General features: G+C 39.3%; 1 protein-coding gene across 1 annotated transcript in view; it reads left to right on the top strand.

Annotated features, from left to right (window-relative positions):
• The window catches only part of EEFSEC (eukaryotic elongation factor, selenocysteine-tRNA specific), a 131,544-nt gene extending 117,963 nt beyond the window's left edge, over positions 1-13,581 (top strand). Inside the window, exon 7 of the mRNA XM_068907148.1 lies at positions 12,567-13,581. Within this exon, the coding sequence (XP_068763249.1) occupies positions 12,567-12,751 (185 nt within the window). The 3' untranslated portion in view covers positions 12,752-13,581. The remainder of the gene's footprint in view (positions 1-12,566) is intronic.
• The last annotated feature ends 8,772 nt before the right edge of the window (positions 13,582-22,353 follow it).

Below are 22,353 nucleotides of genomic sequence, written 5' to 3'. Positions count from 1 at the left end.
TAATTTTCATACAACTTCAAGATTTTTTTTCTCTGCTTTAAATCTTTCTTCTAAATAATGTTTTTTCATAACAAAAAAAAGCCATGAATACATTATAATTTCAATTTTCATGGTGTGTGAAAGATTTCTGCACTAGGTCTTTATTGTTTTTGAAGAATTCATCACCCTAGTTAAGAAGCTTAATATAAATTAAAGAAGGTATTAAGGAACATTAAGACATCAAAATGCGGAGCGTTCTTTTCCTTTCGATTGCTCCAAATGCAAACAAGTTGAATAAAATGCAATCAAAGGGCCTGTTTGGAGAACATTGAGTGGCTTTACAGCTGTGCTGTAGAGAACCTCTGGTAAGAGCATAATTCAAATAAAAAGGCCTTTCTTTCCTCCTCCTAATTCTCTTTGTTGTGGTGACAACAGAGTACAAGTCCGATAAAAATTTAATCACCTTATCTTTTTAAAGCAAATTGCATATTTGTTTACACACAATATACATAACATAAAAAAGAAAAAGCTGCTATCCAATCCCCCTCCCCCTTCTAATCTCATTAAAGGCCCTTGCCTAGAAGTTTAAAAAAAAATTAAATGTTTTATTCTTTATTCTGAAGTCCCATTGTTCAGGATTGCTTTATAAAGGCAGCCCAGGGGAAGATGAGTATCGCCAAACTTAAACTCTGGACCAGTGCTGAGCAGTAGATGCCTGGGATAAGTCAGCTGAGTTGGTTCAGCTTAACTGGCTTCTGCGGTGCCTACTCCATATCAAGAGTTGCAAGCAAGATGGGAGGATTACAGGCCCACGGATCCAGCACTTTAATTTGAAGCTGCTTTGTAATGAATTGCCTTTGATTCTGTGGCAGATCTGCTAACCTGAATTTTTTCCACGTTGTATGCGTTTCTGAAAGGCTGCTGTAGGAGAGATTGTATATTGGTACTGCTTTTGTTGTTGTTCCTTTTTCACTAGGCTGATGATATTTTAGTCCCTTATGTTGAAATCAAAACATGTTTTTAGTTGTTTCTGCTCACCTTAGTGCAAAGCACACGCATTGTTCTTTTGTTTATTTACTATTTCATAGGTATTGGGATACTGACCATAACATGCTCTTCTGGCCTGCACTTGAGTGGCTCTAACCTGAGAACTCCCTCACCAGATATAAATTTATTTCCAGTTTGATGTTGTCGGGACTTTAGAATTATGAAAAGTCATTTATTCAGTGGTTCCTTAACCTACTTCTAGATAATCTAGTTATACTCTTTGGGGGCATTCTAAGTGATGTTTCTCCTCTTGATTTGAGCATTTAAGTAGCAAGGACCCCCACTACAGTAAAACTTGTGAAAGTCTGTCCTGTGCAGCAGTCTTTAGAGACTCTCTCAGATGTTCCATATCATACTGATGTCCATTGTCCTGCATTCTCTTTTCCTTATATCTGGGAGAGTATTTTTGGAGGTCCAGTGACGAAAATGTGCCTGGTCACTTGAGTCCTACTTCCGCTCTTAGCGATAAGAAGGAACGGTGCTGGCAATGTTGTACATACAGAAGAGTACATGAATATCTAGGCTTTTGCAAGCATACCTGGTGGTAGAATCTGATGGAAGAGGGACTTCTGTGAGTTACACTGGCTAATTCCATAAAAGCAGAATGGATATACATGGTTTTATAATAAGTATTCCTACCGGGACCATTACAAGAGAACACACAATTGCGTTTAAGTACAGAAATACGTTGTGCTGAGTAGTAAGGGGTGAAGGTCAAGTTATGGCTCAGTATATTTTTTTAAATGTCGATATTTATTATACTGATGAAATCGTTTAGGACTGAGATTTCCTGAAAGAGACAGCAAGTGCTCTTTGATAAAAGAGAATCTGTCATCAGATTCACTTCAGCAAAAAATCCTGATTCCCGAGCAACCTGGGGAGCAACAAACGTGTGTCACTGGTAGAGATAATCATCAGTGCGAAAAACCAGCAACTATTTTCCCCTTCCAGTCTAAATAATTATGATTTTAAAACACTATTCTGTCTTTATTTGAGCAGTCTTGGATATTGCACGCTGACCTGCTTGTAATTTTTCTATGGTTGAATTGCAACAAGAGCCTGTCTACCTTCCCAGGCTTCCAACTACATTGCATATATTTGTATTAATAATTTGATGTCCTTATTATTCCACTTTTTTTCACAGTTGCTTCTGCTACGTGCTGATTGTCCTTCCTGAGTGCATGGAAAAGGGCTTTTGCTTCAAGGAGTTTGAGGAATATGTAGACTAAAAGCACAGGAACAATAGGTTAGGCAAAAGCGGTGCTCAAGTTTGCATTTCCTTCTTTCCAGGAGAGTTACCTCTTCCTGCTGGAACGTTGAGAGAATAAACATAGCATTTAAGCATAGCCTTAATGACTGCATGGACTTTGAGCGGCCATTAAGTGAAAACCAATTTTGCAAATAATGGCTAGTATAATACTTCAGCTGGCATAATTGCAGCCGCCTTAGTATACTGCAGCCACATATATGACAAGTGCAAAAATTATTTTGAAAATCTTTTCACTCTTTTAGGTTGAAAGGATGGAACTGGATTTGAGGACAGGATTACCCTAGTGGCTCTCTGCAAGTTGATCCATTGCGTTATGTTCATCCATTGTACTGTGCATAAACTTAATTTGTGTAGCCCAGAACAGGTAATTATGGTGCACTGGAATCTCCTGTGTAGCCTGTATTAAAGGTAGGCTCTGGCATATAGAAACAATAAATTGTGTAGAGCATACAAGTTATGGCTATTTTCCAGGAGTGCAAGGATTATTCCTTCTTCTGCTTTAGGAGGCTTGGCCCGGAAGGGCTCATTCAACAAATGGTTGTGGCGTGCAACATAACATCAGCTGTGAAACGTATGTTGTTGTATAAAGCAAGGTCAGGTTTTGTACTCTCAGCCTATGCATGTTGCAGTATGAGCAGCTAGCCAAGGAATAAAGAAGATCTCATGTTTCAGAGCTGTGATTTTTGGACTGAGGATACGTTGGGTTAGGATGTGTTTTGGAATACCACTGTGGGAACTGCAGACATCCTTGTAAATTATGTGTGGGTTTATGCAGACTACTTAAGTAATGAGATGATTACAGAGCAACAGTATGGTATGTGATGAGGATTTGTCAGGTGCAAAAAATCTATCCTGCCACATGATTTTAGGCAAAAGAGGTCCACTCATATTTAGTGTTGCATTGTGACATTATGTTTGTGCCCAAAAACAGGTTGAAACATTGACATTATGTAGATTTGGGAAGCTAGGTAGAGCATACTGATCATCTTGCTGGAAATGGAGAAGTATAAAACTGGATGAATGGTGCACTCTCAGTGCATGTGTGGTACGCTTTCTCTCCTTGGTCTAGATGGTAAATTTAGGGCTAACAGAGGTAGGCATCTATGGAGGAGTATGGCAATTGATAACCATTGGGCTGCTGCTACTGTGTGATACTGGAGTCTGAGCTCCGTTTAGCAATATGAAAAATATCAGACTGAAAATCAAGACGCTGACTTCATGCAGAGGGTATGGCAGACTAATTAAAGGAAAAAAAATGTGTACCAATTGAGCCTATAAAACTCTTCTTGACCTTGAAAAAGCTCTCAGGGAGCTGTGGGAAACTCCAAACTGTCCCCTCTGAACTTTTTTGTGTTGTTGTTTAAATATAGTAACTGCTTTTTTAATTAAAAAGAAAAATTAGATGGCATTTCAAATTGTGTCCATGGTGCCTTGGGGACCTATTACAGTACAAATTACCCTATACTATTTAGTGAGGTCTTGTTTACTATTGTGTGAAGCAAGGGTTACCAGTGTAAGGATGTAGGACAAGAAGGGCCCTTCTTTGAAAGTCTGGCTCTGCACATGAAAGTGACGCCAGCAATTGGAAGCAATTTGTGGAATTGTTTGATTATATTAATTATGGCACCAGCAAACAGTGCTTGGGAAACAGTTTTGTTTTCTTGCATTCTTTCTTGATTGCTTGCAGCAAAAGCCAAGATACAAAATGTGCCTTTAAGGACTGCCGGAGAGTGCAGTTCAAGCCATTGTGTAGAATTGGCACTGAGCATGAAAGGGTTGTGTCCAGCTTGATGTGAGAGTTTTCCAAATAGAGCTTTGGCCTGAACTTCACCTAGGTCAGCTTTTAGAATTAAAACAGCTTCTGTCTTCCTCATCAAGGAAGATTAGCTCTTTCCCTATGAAGTCGGAGACATAATGAAAGCCATATTATTTCCAGTTGCAGTAGTACCACCTCTTATAATAATGTGTTTTGGTCCAAAAGCCTGTACAAACTTAACAAATTGATACACAAGACTCAATTCAGTTCACCACCATACTGCAGCCTTCTCTGATGTGGTACAGGGCAGCTGTTCCCCAATTTATGGGAAATGTTTTAGTAGTTACGAATTTCCAAACAGAGTCTACCAAACCAAAACTGCAGGAATAACTGCTGATGCAGGCTGCCTGTCACAACAGCATTTGGTCAGGACACGGAGCAGCCTACTTCTGCTCAAAGTGGCTGTGAGACTTCCCCTCCCCCCCCCCCCCCCCCCCCCCGCAGTCTCTGCCATCAAACCATGAATTATGGATGTTTTGTTTAGACCCCAAGTACCATGCTGGGGCATTAATGTACTTCTCATTTTGGAGGAAGGGGCCCACTTTTCACATTGGTGCCTTCCTTGGAGGCTGATTGCTGTCCCTGGCCAACTTTGTGCTGTAGTTCCATTAATATTCTCAAGCTGGGCAAGGTGATAATAGCAGCTCTTGTACTAGCTGGAAGAGAAAAATGAATCTACTCTGGAGTTTGAAACTCCAGCAAAATACTTCTGAGAGAGCTGACAAGAGGTGTAAGAAAGGGTGGTGTGAATTCAAAATAGAATTACAGCAGAAATGTTAAGGGATTTACATAAGTAAAATTCATTGCTTGATCTGTGAAAGTAATTGAAGCTCAAATCCTGAGCTCCTGATGCTAGCAAAGAAAGGAGTATGCCTTGTTTCTTGAGTGAATCTCTGGTCAACTCTTAGATTGAAATTGTCTAAGTAATCATATTATGCTTGTTATCGTGCTGATGAATACCTAAAAGCAGAGTAGATTGGCTCCTGTAGAAGCACTCTGCTTAAATCTTTTGGCTAGAAAGGCTGGAAAGTGTTGATATATTGACCCAGATGTCAGGTGGAGAATTCCTATCTGATCCCAAATTCTTGTTAGGTAGGGGCACAGTTTTTATCGTTTGCTCTTTCTGAGGCTCTATGCTTTAACCACAGACAGATGGGGTACCGAGTTAGATAGGACCAACAGTCTCCAGATGACTAGTCATCTAGTCTGCTAAACGTAGTATGGCATATCGATGTTCTTATTACGGTATTTACGGGTAGAGAGCAATATAGTACTTTTGTTCTTGGAAGGCTTAGCAAGATGTCTTTTTTCTGGTCAGCCCAGGTTTTCTTTGCTAGGATAATGAAGGAGAAAATTGACCACCTTAGTGTGAATGAAATCGAGAGAGAGGGTTTTTGGATATCTTAAGGAGACAGGAAACAGTGATGCTATGTAGTAGCGTAATATAAAGACTAGATGCTTGAACAACAGGGTGCTATCCTTTGTTATCCTTATCCTTTCCGTCTTAATGATAACCTTAACAGGAGAGGCTGGGCAAATTGATCCTCTGATTTTGGGGTACTTCTGCTTTTTCTCTAAGTCAAAACTCCAGAGCATTATTTTAGGAATAGTTGCATGAGCTGTCATGTTTTTTAGGGCACAGATTAATGTTAATGCTTTTGTAGAACTGCTGACATGCTTTGGGACTAGATGAAGAACTAGTAGTATGCTTGCTAATATATATGGTGGGATTCTGAGAGCCAGCATTTTATACCACTAGCATTACGTTTGTCAGAAGCTAGTGATAACTTTTTTCTTATTCTAAAATAAATCAGATACTGAAACTGATTGAGTTCTGTATATCAGCCTTTTATACCCTGTTTGAACATGTGTAAACATATATATTTTTTTGAATTCTTAAGAGGAAATACATAGCCATTGCAAGAAAAAATATCTGATTTATTTATAATTGTGCTATACCAAAGTACTGGATTCTTGAGTCCCACAGTAACAGCAAAAAGTTTCTGTTACCTTTCAGTGGTCAGTCATTGCAATAAACATGGGGAGAGACAGGTCTTTCTCCAAACAGCAACCTCTCTGTATCAGACTGTGCACTGATGTCTCCATCTGGGGCTCTAATTATTTCTGATTTTCAAGTCAACTGGCTTTTGTAGTCTCCGCAGGGGAGTTGATGCAGGCACACACTTAACTGTGTAATGAGGGTTCAGGCTCTGACAGTTCAATTTAAGGAAATCCTGAAATTGTGAAAACCAGCTGTTACGAGTAACCCACTGTGAATAAGGATTACCCCCAACCCTTTGCCTCTTCAGTTTTGCTCTTTTTTTTCCTTGCCTCAGGAAGAAAGCAAAACGTCTGCTTGTCATATTAAAAAGTTACATTTCCCTCGGATAAAAATCATTTCCAACATCAAATGTCCTATGTTAACTTATTCTCTGATCTTCACTCAGTTGAATGCTGACAGCAAACAAGAAACTGCAAGTAGATGAGTCCTTTACCTGCAATGTACAAAGGAAGTGAATAGGATATTTTGCATACAGAAGGGAGTTTAGTTTCCCAGTGAATCTCTGATTACAAATTCCTGAATGAAATAGGATGGGAGGTTTGAAGATACTATCAGCAGGTTGAGAATAATTTAGGAAATCCTTAATATTGTGTACAAAAAGGAGTATTTTCTATTCCAGTGATAGCTAGTAGCATAGCCTCACTGCTGAGTCACTAAGAAACCTGATTTAGAGTTCATCTTCATAACATGGTGGTAAAAATTCTGAGCCTTATCCATGCCGGCACCTTCCCAGAAAACCCTTGCAAGTGCTGTTGCTGGTAGTTGCTGTAATATGTTTGCTGATTTTTCTATTGCTGTTGATAGGATGGATTTTTAATCTTGATCTGAAAGTCAAGTTCTCATGAACTGGGAGACTTGAAATCTTTTAATATGAAATCTTTTTTTTCCATTACAGTTATAAATCCTGTAGGAAAACTGCATAATCGTCCATGCTAGATAACACCTTCGTGTTCATCCATGCTAGTTAGTATGTAGTTAGCAGCAGGCTTTTGTCTGCATTTGTGTATATGAGAAGGGAACTGTTGAAGGTCAAACAAACTCAAATAACTTATTCTCCTCAGCTGTGCTGGAGAGCATGCCCTGTACCTATATTATTATACCTGTTTTCAATGATGTGTTTATCAATCGCTTAAAAATTACTCCTGCCTCTGGTTGGGCAACAGGGAGATACTGCGTTATCTTGTCATCTACAATGTATATAGCATTTGGTTTTTAAAATCTTCCATTCAAACATCACTTCATTAGCTTTGAAGGAGATGGGACTAAATATGAAAGGAGAGGGAGTTTCCTGGGTATGGGAGTAGAGAAGAGGAGACAGGAAATCTGGCAAGAAAAGCTGTAACAGGAAAGGGCTATACAGAACTGCTGAAGTGCAGAGTAGGTCAAGAAAGCAAATGGGATTGGGAGTCAGGGAAGGGGGAGCTGGATTTTAGGAGAAATAGCAAAGGCTACCCATGAAGACGCTTTCAAAGTCAAAGAAAATGATGGGGAGCAGAAGATAAAGCAAAACAAAAGGATAGAAAACAAAGATGGCAGATTATGTTGGTAAGGAAAGATAGGATATCAAGTGAAGGAGGATTTGAAACAGGGGAATGATGACCTAAAATGTAAAGTAGGTTCAAGCTTACAGGTAACAGTTAAAATAGAAATATATATAAGGAGAAAGCACATCAGTGCTCCTTCATTCTACAGTTAGATTAGCGAAAGGAACTAGAAGAGCACATACCGTATCCTCTTCCTTCCTTCTTCCAGCTAAAGTAGTAGCAGTAGAAACAAACAAAGGTAACCCTTGCATTTACATGTTTTAGGTGTTTACTGTGATTTTTGTACTGGCCAACACTGCCCAGCAGTCTGGCTATGGAGGCTCTGTTCCCTGGATCTGACATAAAGACCACAGAGGTCAGTTGGAGAATGTTTATCACTAGGCTGTATTAAGCCCCTGTTACACAGAAGCCTGATTATAAGCAGAAAATGAAACATTAGAGAAACCTTAAAACTTGCATAGATGTGAGGCATCAGATACCTTAATTAAAAAAAAAAAAAAGGCGGGAGGGCAAAATTGATGTAAGCAGGTATTATTTCCTATATTTATACATAAGAAGGGGCTCCAAATTTTAGGGTGTGAAATGTCCATATTACAGTTATTTTAGTCTGCATATAAACGTACAAATTACTTCAGACTTCTTGCATGAGTAATTTTAAAACTGTAGGCTGCAATACATTTAAATATAAGACATTGCAAACCAGTGGAAAGCTAGCTTTTATATTTGAAAATCATGTGTAAGAAATTGCAGGTATGCTTCATTTTGTGTATGTGAAACCATTCTTAGACTTTGAAAATACTTTTTCCTGATGAGATACCACTTTTCATTTGAATTTGAAAGTTCACTTTTTTAAAATAAATTACTCAGTTTGGATTAAATTGTTTAGACCATGCTGAGACAAAGGATATTATGTTAAGGCTCTATATTCTTATTTGGTACTTATTAGCAGTAGCTGGAGCTAAAAGCATGAGGTAGGATAAGCTATTCTACAACTTGATTTTCATATCTAATCTGGTTTGGTTGATGTTACAACTGTATTTTACATGAGAGCTGTCTGGATTCTTGTTATATGCATATGTTATGATGGGTGGGAATGAATTTACTAAGCTTTCAGATATCTTCTATGCTTCTGAGGACTGCCCATTAATAATGCCAGTATATAGGTATTTCCCAGTGTTGTAGGTAAGGTGTTTCTTAGAACTTTGAAGCTAAAGTCTTTTTAACACACAGGCCTTTTCAATTTAATCCATTAGCAACTTGGCAAAATAAAGTAATTGTCCAACAGAGGAAGAAAAAAATCTATTAACATTTGCTACAAATCCGAGTAGTACAGGCAGCACTTAATTAATGGAACAGATTTCTCACTATGTATTCAAGCTAACATAGCTATTGTTCAGCAGAGATTAGACTCTTAATGTAAGTAAGTTAAACTAGACCTCCATCTAAAAATATCCGTCATTTCAGCTATTAAAGGTCTGATGTCTTCTTTGGTGACAGATATATTTCCCTTCATTTCCTTGGTTTTGTAAAATGTAAAGTATGCATTGTGTGTAACGCGAGAAATCCATGGAGGTAGATGAAACCTAGATTATGCCTCCCCGCCTGTCTCTCTCTGCTTGTTCCTTTGTGCTGTTCCATATCACAGAGCCTCTTCAGCCCTGAGACCTCCTGGCACCAGAGTGAAAAAACAGAAAATGCCATTTGTTAGGGTATGATGCCAGCCACCTAATCTGTTTGCAGAATGAGGGCCATGGGATCTGATTAGGTAATTTAGATACCTTGTGAATTTAATAATACCTGAGCTGCCTTTGGCTGTCAGCCCGTAATTTCACTTGAAGGAACTACCACATTCTTCCATTTCTTCTGTAAACTTCTTACCCATAATACCTTATTTGAATCCAAGTAGGTGTTAACAGCTGCAGCTGAGACATATCTTTACTACTTTAGATTTGGAAATTAATGTGCTAGTTTGGAGGAGGTGAGATTGCTTATTTTTAAATTCAAGTTTTTCCCCTATACAGTTCCAGATACAGCATGTACATTTTTTTTTTCTTGAAAATTTCATTTTTCAAACATGGAGTTTCTTGTTTAGACATCTAAATAAGTGACCTGGCTTTCAGGTGTGTTGAGCAGTCCAAGTGCTCATTAATTTTACCAGAAGTTTTTGAAGCTCAGTTTATCTGAAGCAGTTATTTCATCATCACTGCTGGAAGAGCAACCACTTATTGCTGCGGTTCAGTGTTTATTCTGAGGTGAGAGATTCTGGCCAGGCTTGGGGGGCATCGTTGCGCTAGAGCTGTACAGGCTGCAGAAAAGGATTTCAGAAGAGCGGCTTAGGTGCCTAACTTCTGATACCGCAAGTGAAAATTTTGGCTGCTATTGCAGTGTCACACCCCCTCCCTTCCTCTCTCCTTTCCGCCAATTAGGTTTTTTTGAAGTAAGTCTCACGAAGCCCACTAACATAAATAGAAGTGTTCTAGAATTTGTTTGTTTTAATTAATTTAAAGCGTATCTTTTTGAGAGGATTTAGAGTTAAACGTCTTTCTTCAACAGCAATGTGCCAGTTAGAGCAACATAGTAATAGTGATAAGACCCAGAAAGGGAAACCAACTAGAAAGCAAGATGAAATGTTTCTTTGTCCAAAAAGCAAATGGTCTTCCCAGGAAAGTGGAGGAAACCCTGTTCAGGGACACTTACAATTAAGTTGGTCAAAACAGTAGAAAATGTACAATAGGAAATAAATCCTGTGAAGGTAGAGAGCTGGACTGAATGACGTCACAGATTTTGCTGTTTTTAATTTGTTTTCCTTGTTTCTGCCTCTCTTTGGTATTTTTTTTTCTAGCACTACCCAAGATGTGCTCAGAGTTTTCCAAATGGGAAATAACTTTTCTTGTAATGAAAAGATGGAGTGGTTGTAAAGCTAGTGATATTAATGGGATTTATATGAAAGCATCCAATTGAAAAATGGGAACAGCTGCATCAAACATAACTATACATTGTAATAAAGCCATATAGAAAGTGTGTGGTCAGGCCACACTATGTTATCTAGTTTGATTAGTTGAACCTTACATGTGCAAACATAGTCATTATCAGACTTCTCAACCATCAAGGAAAAACCATCTCAATTATTTTCGCAGTGAAATAGTCGTTGCTTTTTTGTATTCTGCTATCTGAAGAGAGAAAACTTGTACTGTCTTAACCGTGAAACACAAGATCTTGCAGAACTATGCAGAGCAGATTCTGCCTGATGTAGGACTTCTGCAACCTTACCGTAAATTGTAGTTAATTTAGTCGCACATATAATATGTTTGTTGCTTTTCTCGTCTTCTCCTGTGCTCTTGCATTGCTGGAAAAAAGCAGGTCCCGTTTTTCTCCATGGAGACTTATGTAGCCTGGAAAGAAGTGCTGCAGGGCAATGCGTAGGGTTGTTTTCAGAACCTCTGGTTATGAAATGGCAAATTGGTAGTTTCCTGGTTCTGCTTCAACACTTCCTTATTTCATCCCTTCCCCTTTGTTGTGTGGTGTGGATGCCACTTGGAACAATTTGCTACCTGACATAGCAAGATGAGAAGCTGGGCTCTGGTGCCGAGTCCCCCAGCAATCAGCTGTAAGTGCCCTCTAGATGTGTCTGTAATGGAGCAAATCACCTGTGCTTGTAGACCTCCTGTCTCCAGTAAATCATAAGCATCTCAATCTTTTTGTCAGGCTGTGATATGAGAATCCGCATCTGAATTTCAATATGTGGGGAGAGAAGCTGATTAAGTGTTGGAGATAAGGCTATGTGACACCACAGGTTTAAAAATACCTGAACTGAATTTGGCCAAATGCCTGAGAACCACATTTCAGTGTATTCAGGTGGCACTGAATAAGCTTCCAAGGAGCTTGCTGTCTTCAGCTTTAAGAAAGCAATTTTTCAGGAGTGGTCTTTGAGGAGCTGCATCTGTCTTGTTTTGTAGCATTTCTTTGGACTTGACTATCTTGCTTTTTTTTTTTTTAAATCTAAAATGCCACCAGTGTGACAATTAAAGTAAAAGTATAAGTTAAACCCAGCTATTTAGGAAAAAAGGGCAGGTATTTATGTTAGGACACAAATGTCTAGAGAAAGGCTTAAGTTTGGTATTTAGATCCCTGGAATCCTACACAGGTTAATTGAGGTTCACTTAAGAAGTGACGGTGTTAGGCAGTTGGAACTCTTAACAAATACTGTGTCTTACCCAATGGCACAGTCCTCTTTCTGGCTAAAACTGACCAGTGTGATTATGGCAAGTCTGGGAAATAGGCTGAAGACATTCAAGAACCTCTGAGCCCTAGGGCTTTACAAAATTTCAGTGTTTAACTAGTGATTATTTTTCATTCAGGACCTATATTTTTATGAATATCCTCAGTTATGAGATTTCTTTGACACCAAAATGACTACCAGAAGAAACTGGGAAGTTTATGTAAAGTAACAGGAAAGATCTGCTGAGTAAAAGGCCTAGCTGAAGCAAGCTGATCTGGCTTGTTTAAAGTTTGTCTGTGTTTAGTACTTTAAAAGCCATAGAAAGATACTGATTAGATGAGTCTGTTTCAGGGTGTGCAGTGGATATGGGTCTGGGAATGGTCATGCAGGAGACAGCACTGGGTTGGGGATATTACATTTGTGAACTGTTTGAAGGCTTTTCTTATTTTTCCTGTTAGTTACTGTACTCCAAAAGTGTGATATAGAATGTAACTTTCCTTATGTACCTGATTTATTTTCTTATTTCCTTCAGGAGTTTTCAGAAGTAATCTTGCATGTTCATTTTTTCTGGATATACAGAAATGTGATTTTGAGAGGCTTTGTCATGCATATTCTTGTTTTTTTTTCAGATGGGTTAAGGCCGGATACCAAGATGCTTCTCGCTGTTGCCTCCAAGAAGAAGCCTAAGGCAAGCAAGGGTGACATAGCCAAAGAGGATGAGAGCAGCAAGAGTGATATGGCCCAACCTGTTGCCATCACTCTTCTCTTTAAAAGATATGTCTTTGACACAGAGAAGAAAATGATACAGTCTTGAGAAAGCAGGTCCTCCATCACACCTGAAAGACCAGACTCTGAAATTAATTCAGGTGGAATGTATTTCTTGTCTGAATGCGTTAGACTTGTTCCTTCCTCTCAGAAGCTCCTGCTCACTATATGCCCCCTTCCAGAATCCCTGTGACCTGGTTTTGTTCTGCTTATTTTGTTGTCTTTGCGATTTGAACCCTTATGGCCTCTTGGAGAATGTCACCTGCTGAATGAGTACACGTGGATGTACATTCTAATAACAGTGTTTTCCTGGAGAATTGTTTTAAAGTTTCTTTTAATTTAAACATTTGCCACCAATATTAATCTAAATGCAGTCAAGATGTGAATTTCATGCGACCTACAAAATGAAACTGATTAGTCTAGGTTTACTTCCCGAAGCAAAGTGAGGGACAGAAAGCGCATAACATAATAGGTGAAACCTAAAATGGATGTTTCACATTCCTTCAGCTGCAACTATGTAAGATGCTATCTGAGAGATGGTATGGATCTGTTTTTATAAATAGGATTTATATCTTGAAATGTTTTTCATATTAAACATAATGATGCATGTAACTGAGAGTCTTAATTGTTCTGTTTGCTCTTCCAAAGGTTCAGAACCTATCTTCAGTGACATTTTATGTAGCTTTTCTGAATTTCCTGTCCATTTGTTTGATTCTCTAAGAAATTGGAAAACTAAGCCATTCTGAACCATGATGAATCCTGCTCTGGATTTTTTTTCCTTTGGTAACCAAAATGTCTCTTTTATGTAAAAGAAAGTTGCCTCTGGAAACAGCCAAGGTCTTTACTTCATTAAAATAATGATAGAAGATTGCAGCATAAGCCTTGTAAAATGTGTATCTCCAAGATGCTTTAGAAACCATTAGCTTTTTAATAAGGATTTCATGGCTGCTTTAGTAGTTCTTCTCAATTTCATATCTTAGGCTCATGAAAAGGAGAGGGATGGTAGTATTCCTTTTTAATTAAAAAAATTGTTTTTAAATTTCTTTGTACATTAAAGCATAGGACACCGTAATATGAAAACAAACAGTAATTCCACAGGTATGGAAGCTGCAATCTTGAACAGGAACGGGACTTAGGATTTGCGGCATGGAAAGCGTTAGTTTCTTCCTTTTGAACGAAATTCAAATGGCTGTTAAATAGCAGACTGTGACCTATTTGATGAAGCCAGCCATGAGAGATGACCACATGTATAACAAGTGCATTACTTGTACATAGAAATAAATACCTGTAATAGATCACTGTACTTGTTAATCAAAGTGTTACTGATCATATGTCCATTGACACATGAGATTTGTTTTTCCCAGTCTTTCTTACTTTTCTTTTTAATTTTCAGGTGACGTAAATGGACAAGAATGGCAAAAATATCAGATACTGAGAGGATATTTACAGCTGGACAGTCACAAGGCAGGGCAAGTCTGGTGTCTAAATTAGTTTGGCGGTGCCCCTTTAAATCAGAACAGAAATAATGCGTTGTGGAATAATCCTGAACAGTTTCTGCTGAGTGAGTCCCAGCAAAGCTTTAGCACATCCCTTAAGATTATGGGGTATGCTTTCAGTGTGATCCCAGAGGAATTAGGCAGGCAACTTTAGCTATGGCTTAACGTGACTCGTGCTCCCAGCCTTGCTGGAAAATGTATCCTTCTGCAATGGGGAAAAAAAAAAAAAAGCATTTTATACCCCTGTCACCTTCCCCATTTCTGTTTACTTCCCAGACACCCCCAAAGGCAGTCTTTGGAAAGACTATTTATTATGTTATCCTTATTTTAAGCCTTTATCAAATCCTGTTTTGAACCCTATATGTTGCCTCTGCTTAAGATAACTGCAGTGATGGAAGCTAGAGAAACAGATGACATAGAAGAGATGCCTTTATTACCATACCAGGTTATTCTAAGAATTATTGGTATAAAATAATTCTTATAAAAGAAAATGAAAAGTGAATTATTAAGGAACTTGCAATACTTTTATCTATATAGCTCTAGTGTTGCCAAATTTTAGATGAGTAAATAAATACTGCCAACTCTGCCTAGAGTTCCAGAAAGAAAAGCGTAGTCGTCTTGAAAGTTGTTCTACTGAGGAGTATTGTTGGTTGCTCCAGAGTTGTGAGCCTTGCACTTACAGGCTTTTGTCTCTCGTTTGTAAAGCGTTTTGCAGTAGTTCTGGAGAGGAGGCACTATGTCAGTGTAAATAATAGTATGTATTTTTACAAAGCATTATCTGATTAATGTTTTCGCTCTCCACTGTTGATTCACAGCAGCCTCCTCAGTGAGTCAGTCGCTTGTTATGGTACTTGATCCATTTGAAAACGCATTAGCGATGAATGCTTATGGAGCCCTAGAGCCCTCTGCTTGGCTGAACAGTCTTCTAGTGTGGAGGATCCCATAATTCATTCCCCTGATGAACTCCAAAGGAGGGAGCAGCAAGAGCTTCCAGAGCTGTACCTCCATCCTTTTCTCCTCCTGTCTCCTGTAACATACCTCTAATCCTTCCTCGCACCTTTGTGTCTCCTCTGCAAACTAGTGCACTAACTCTGTGTATCTTTCCTCCATCCTTTCAGTCCAATATATAGCATCCTCCTCAGTGCTCTTATTTCCCACCTTTGCTTACTGCTTCTTCATGTTTTGGCTCTGCTCCTGCATCCAGAGAAGGAGATGTAAATCCAGGTGCTGGCAGAGCTCCCACAGCAGGCGTTGTGAGCACAGCACGGTAGGGAAGGCTTGTGTCAGCTTCAACATGCGAGTAGGCTGTATTCAGGCACTCTCCTGAGCACGGGGCAGTTGCCTCATCGTCAGTAACTTGTCTGTATGCAGCCGCTTCAGCAGCAACTTGGGGCAGAGATCTCACGTGAACAACTACTGCTGACCTAGGAATAATAGCAGTCCGTGTAGAGGTAGACACCCCCATGCCTCATGTGAGTGCTTTGACCTGCCGCTGTGTGTTACATTGCTTTGTAAGTGTAAAGCCCCTGTTGCAAAGCACCCTGCCCTTTTATTTTGCTCCCCAGCAGACATTTGTGTAAGAGAGACAGCTGAAGGTGTCTTCTGAAAGCTGGGTTTTGGTTTGGGGCTTTTCCCCCCCCGTTTTTAATTCCAAAAGGAGAACTTAAGTGTGCCCAAGTACTTGATTATAATGTGCTATTACTGCAGATCTCTGGCTGCTGTCCTGAGGCTGTTGGATACACATTCGAAAAAGGGTGAAATGGTGGAACAAAATGATTATGGGAAAATCAAAGCTTTTAAAGACATTTGTTGGATGAACAGATGTTCAAACATTCTTTTATTTGGTTTCCAGACAGACGTAGAGACTTTCCTTTCATCCTCGTAATCAGTGCATTATGCTGTAATTTGTAAAAATGGCATTAAAAAAATATTAACAGGGTCATATTGTGATCTACTGACTCTGTGTCATTAAGCCATGAAGCTAAGAATGGCAATTGGGAACAGGGGTTAAATGCTGCAGAACGTACTGCACGAGCATATATTGTCAGGCCGTATTATAATAAATACAAAATGGAATAAAGATGTAAGGAATTTTTATTTAATATTGCTAAGGTTGTCAGTATTGCAAAACTAGAAATTATTGCAGAAGTACAGATGTTCAGCGAGTAAAGCTGTGGGGAGAGTAGCAATGAGAAGAGTTTTATTTTTGCAAGCTTATTTTCTGTTTCTCTGTGGATTTTATTTTGATACTGCAGGCTGGCTTGTGATCTGCCTCTTAGAGGTCTTGAACCGTGAGTCAAAGCATACAATCATGGTAGTAAGGATTCAGTAGGTGGCATCCTTCACTTGGAATCAGAACTAAATCTCCTTACCTAAAGATGGGGTATGCTGTGGTGTTGATGATGAAGATTTTGGATGAAACTGGTAACCTGTCTCCCAAAGAACAATTATTATTTAAAATTATTGTCCATTTAATAACCGTAGTAGAGCCAATAACGCTGATCTGTTGACCAAATCCTAAGGTAGCAATATCTTCTCTGGGTGTGGTTCCTGGTGAATCTCAGTTAAAATTAGTTTTTGTCTTTGCTTTCTGCCAATTGTGTTAACTTGTTGCAACTACTCGACTACAGATAACAGTAATTTGCACCGATAGAGTTCCTGGAGCGTGTGAAGAATCTCCTTATTTATGGGCACTAAGCAATTCACGTGCTTTTTGGAGTTGTACAGTCAAACAGCCACATGGTGGCAGAGCAAAAGTGAAAGCCCAGCATGATGAGGAGTTATAATGATGCAGTCATGTCCTAGAGCAGCCATGTTCCACCCCAGTACTGTCTGTGTTTCACTGCTGGGAGAGCAGGCTGTGTATTTACATCTGCAAAGTGCTCAGGGATCTTGTGAAATGAAGGATGAAAGGCAGAAGAGGAATGATAGTTATTAACAGCTTTAAAAACTCCTTGTGTTTCCCTTTTAGTTTAATATCTACGGTAAGCTGAAGAGCTCTTTATTTACAGACACGTGAGTTTTAAACCAAATTAAACTGCGTGTGTAAATAGAATAATTTTTAGAAGAGGTCTAGTATAGGGAGCTAAGCTGCTGAATGTGGGAGAGGGTGGAGAACCTTATGATTCAGTCTGTGGGGTAGCAAATCTTGCTAGATGATGAGCATCCAGAAGGAATTCAAGGGCTTGGGAATCTTCGTGTTTAAGCAAAATATTGGAGGAGAGGAGTCTTCCTTGGGGATTTCCCACAAATTCTTTTTCTGATCTGTACAAAACTAGGTTAATAGCATAGAGTTGTGGGTCTATCTTGGACACTACCTAAGAAGGGAAAAGAGTATGGTGAGTCTACTTAATATTACCTGTGCCAGAATATGAAATCTCTCCCACGTTTGTTACTGTACATGCAGTGCTGTTTTTAGTTCTAATTATTAGTGGACTTATGAACATAACAGACTTCAGGATAGAATAGGTTTTCTGTTTCTCGGCAGGTGTTACAGTTCTTTTATTTATTAGTGTCACTGTTACAAGTGCTTTTTGGGGATGGTATCATCAATCTGCAAGATTTGAATGTGTGTCCCACCTCAAGGTGAATGTTGCTCGTCAGAGATGGTCTGAGGTACCTCTTTGTCTCACGTGTTTCTGATACATGTACATTGTTCCTTTTCTAATAAATGACAGAAGTGGGGGAATCCTGTCTTACACTTCTTTTTGGACAGGGTCAGCTGTAAAAGTAGCTAATCAAACAGAATCAGATAAACCTAGTGAGAGTTTTGGTAAATCTTAGCCCTAAGCTGAACTCCAGGGCTTGCTCTTAAAAACATCACCCACTTTTGACTCTTGAACCCTCTGTTGTAGTCTGTGCTCCTAAACCAAGAGGTAATTTGAGGTCTGGATCAAGAGTTACTAAACAACCTTGGTGCTGACTGAGAAGCCTGCTAGCACCATTATGTTGGCATTTGGGCTAAAGTGATCTGATTACTTATGATCCTTTAAGAACTCTTGGCTATTCATTAGCTCTAGAAGATTCTGTTCAGATCAATTCCTTCTCCTTTTCTTTAATTGGAAGTCATGCAGTCTGTGCTTAGTTGCTCATTCTTAGATTTCTCAAGGGCCTCATTCGTGTCAATCAGAGAGATTCCGTCCTCCTTGGACCGCAAAATTGCTTTTATTAGACCATATATGGCCCCCTCTCAAACGTGTAGGAACTAGTTCTCTTGTACTACTTGTCTGTGAAAACTGATATTTTAGTGCCTATAACTTCAGTCTGACAATTAGGAGTAGTCCATGCCCTCATGGTGAATTCATTCCCAAAACAGCATTCCATAAGGACAAGCTGAAACTTAGACCCCACACAGTGTTTTTGCCTAAATTTCTTCCTTTTAGCTAAATCAAGCAATCCATCTTCCAGTTTTCTTTCTTAAGCCTCACTTTAACCAAGGCTAAGTTGAATTTTGCACCCTCTCTATATCAGAATAATGTTTTACTGCCTGGAGAGGGCAAGGTCTTTCAAAAACTCTTCCAGACCATGTCAGGTTACTCCAAGATTATCTGTGTTGGTAGCTACCTGCATTAAAACGTGTATGATTTCTTCTCTGCAGAATATGGACCGTTCTTTCTGTGGAGACATTCGGAATAGAAACAGAGTAGCTAGAGATAATGATTCAAAGAAGGAAAAGTGGTTTACTGTGCAGGAAGCAGAAGTACCAAAATTATTCTACAAGTAACTGGGTATCTGAGATGTTTTTGTTGTCTGCTTGCGTTCCACAACTTTCTGTTCTTTCTTATTACTGCAGAATGTTTTATACAATGGCAAAAGAAAGCTTTCTGTCTTGCCTGCAGTACCGTTTCTGGTGACTGACTTTTTGGTTGCCACTGCACATTGAGCCAGTAATGGTAAAGAATTGTGAATGAACGCTCCAAAATCTCTTTCCTCAGTTGTAACTGCTAATTCCAAACTCAGCATCAAATAAACACAGTTTAGATCATTTTTCCCTAGATGCATTAATTTGCCTCTTTGTTGCCCACTTGTTCAGTTTCATGAGATTCTTCTGGAATTCCTCGCCACATAGAGTGACTTCTGCGTTCTTTGTAATGAAAGAATCTGAGAAGTGGGCCTGTTTGTGCCTTTGAGCCATTGGGATGAAGTATTGATAAAGGAGGGAGAGGGTGTTTGAGCATTCCTGTGAAGTATACGTGGCCTGAAAGGACGCTTACTGTCAAAAGTTTTTTTTTTTTCTTTGTACATACAGAATGTATGTGCAGCAGAAGCAGAATGCAGCTCATGCAGAAAAGCAAGCATGCTTTTCTTTTCCGTCATTTCAGACCTTGAAGTTTAAACATAAAGATGATGTTCTGCATGCCTCGTGTTCTGAGGTTGGGAATCACTCTGAAACATGGACACAGGAACACATAGGGGAGTTGTTATACGCTGATCTTTCAAACTTCTTTGGCACTTTTGTTCCAAACACCTCTGGATCCTAGGTTCCTCGTCACAATGCCAGGGTCTCTTCCTCCAGCGTGTCTTACAGAAACAACTGTTCAGAGACATTCTTTGTCCAAATCCCATATTCTAACATTAATCTTCCCTTTGTAATAAAGAGGATGGGTCATTGGGCCCTGGCTGTTTCTTATTTGTGATCTAGCAGCGGTTCTGTGTCATCAGCATTTTCTCAGCTGTCCCAGCCAGAAATAAGGAATTCAGATGAGGTGGTGTTTCCATACCTTGGGCTTGCACTGCTTCTCTGTAGGCGCTCCATGCAGAGTGTGTTTAATGGTTGCCTAACTAGACCCAAACTTCATGATGTTATGTCACAATTCTTATTCAGTACCCTCTCTCTTTCCAGGACAATTGGAAATGATGCAATTTTCATTTAAGAGTGAGACAATAATTGAGTTCCGTAGACTGTTACTTAGTGCAACAACAGCTGCATTTCTTAGGTCTCATCTTCAGATGCTTTCTGAAGAAGCTTGTTGTAGGGTATTATCAAATCCGTGGAAAGATTTGGAAACGCTGGACTAAACATGAAATCTTGGTGGGAAGCTCTCTCTTTGTTTTGCATCTTGAGATACAAGAGGGGTGAAGGGTATGAGACTGTCAGATAGTTTCCTTGGCAAAAGTACCCTACTGCAGCTTTCTCTGAAAAATGCTCAAGGCTTAACTCACCAGATGCCTAATTTTGTGATGTTAAAAGAACTGTATTGCCTATGGTGCAGTCGTTTATATAATTTTGTAAGTCCGGTGGAGTTAACGTGCTGGCAACTCACAGCAAATGAAGGCCTGCTGCAGTCTTACTGTGAGGAGATTAAGAGCGCTTGGCAAGTTGCAGAAACAAGAGCCCACATGAGCTAAAGGGAAAGGTGGGATGGCAAACAGATCAGTTAGGCATGAGGGAGGAAAGGTACATAGCTCGAATGATAGAGCCTGAAACGTGTTTTCTCATGTACATCTTTTCTGCTCCTTTTTAGATGAACTAAGATATTTTTAAGTTGTTAATGAAAGTACAAGGGAACGACAGGCAGTAGAGAGGTGATGTTGCACAGAAAATAGTGAAGGCCTGAGACATGACAGTAGTGATATGCTGGGAAAAAAATTGAGTATTCATGGTGGGTTTTAAGGATGTTTATTTGCAAGCGCTGTACTGTATTTTCTGTGTTTGTTATTCAACAGACGATAATTGTTCCCTTAAACATTCTCCTGCTTTGCATTTTTTTGAAGTAGCTTTGAACTACTGTTACGATGTTGTGTCATCTTGCGTTTTTAAAATGTTGCAATCAAGGAGCCCTGCAAGAGAAGCGTTTTGTTAGGAGAGAAATCCAAATCACTCTCCACCTCAGAGTTTTTTTCACTAAGCACAGATCAAATCTTTGGAATTACAGTCCTGCAGCCCTGCTGAACAAGTGGACTATTGGGTCTCCATACAGTCCTGCTTTATAAGTGTCATTTGCCATCTGGCAAAACGTGACATGACTGGGCGGTTTCAGGAACGCATTCAGGTTTAGAACAGTGGATGAGCAGAGGCTTGCAGTTTTAGGATGAGAATGGAGCTGAAAGTAGAAGACAACTGTGAAAGTACAGGCATGGCTTTAGGCTGAGATGTGTTTGCAGAGGCCTAGAAAAAGTGCAATAATGACAGTATTGGAATGTGCAGGTATCTAATAATTTAATTCTGTTGTAACAAAGGTATTTAAATATTTAAGTGTCAGAGTTTTTTAACATAATTTCCTTTAAAGTTGCAGTTGTTGCAAGATCAGTATTGAGAAAAGCTCTCTGCAAAACGCCTAGATATATCTGTACCAAGTGCTGACAGTATTCTCTTTTAATAATTTCTGTCCTTGATATATGATATACTTCAAAAGCATTATTAGAGTAGCTTTCACTGATACCTTTGTGTTGCAGTAAAAGTATGCTTACTATATGGGGACACAATTGGCAAAATTAGTTTAGGGAGCTATCCACTGTCACATGTGGCACATTGCAGAGGTGGAGCTGAATTTTCAGACTGTAGCTCCTACCCTTTGTCTTCCTATATTTTGCTTACCTACCACTTGAAGGCCGCATCCGAGGCTGCTGTTGCTAGACTTGAGGCAGTTAGTCCATGCTCCTCAGAACATTTCCTTTCTTTCCTGAGACAGAAGTAAAAGAAAATCTGAGATAACTTTGTCTTTCACTGAGACAATGCAGACAGAATTTGTCTATTTGTGCCCTGGTCCTTTCTGATTTAGTCTATCTTTCCAAAACAGATGATAAGATGGATTGTCTGTTGCGTGCTGTGCGCCCTAACAAAGGAGGCTTGTTTAGCAAATGTTACTTGTCTCACGTTACTGAAATGGGCACAAGGGGAGTCATGGTAGCTATGTCCAAAATTGTTTGCTTAATATACTAACATTAATATGATCTTGGAAAGAGCTACAAAGACCACCTTCAATTTGTACATATGATTTGCAAAACTAATTTACTACATTAGTTTTGCTGTTTAGTTTTTTCCTCCTTAATTAGAAATTTTAATTACTGCATGCTATGTATTAAGATGTTAAAGCCTTGACTGGCAGTTTGGAATTGCAGAAGGATCAGCCATCTCTGTAGAGCTATAGCACAACAGGGATTAGCTTGCACCCTTCTGCCTGCAGGTGTATTTTGCTTATTGAATCAGATCATC

This window comes from Struthio camelus, chromosome 14, assembly GCF_040807025.1.
Source record: "Struthio camelus isolate bStrCam1 chromosome 14, bStrCam1.hap1, whole genome shotgun sequence".
NCBI classification, from domain to species: domain Eukaryota; kingdom Metazoa; phylum Chordata; class Aves; order Struthioniformes; family Struthionidae; genus Struthio; species Struthio camelus.
This window is presented reverse-complemented; position numbering and strand designations above follow the sequence as displayed.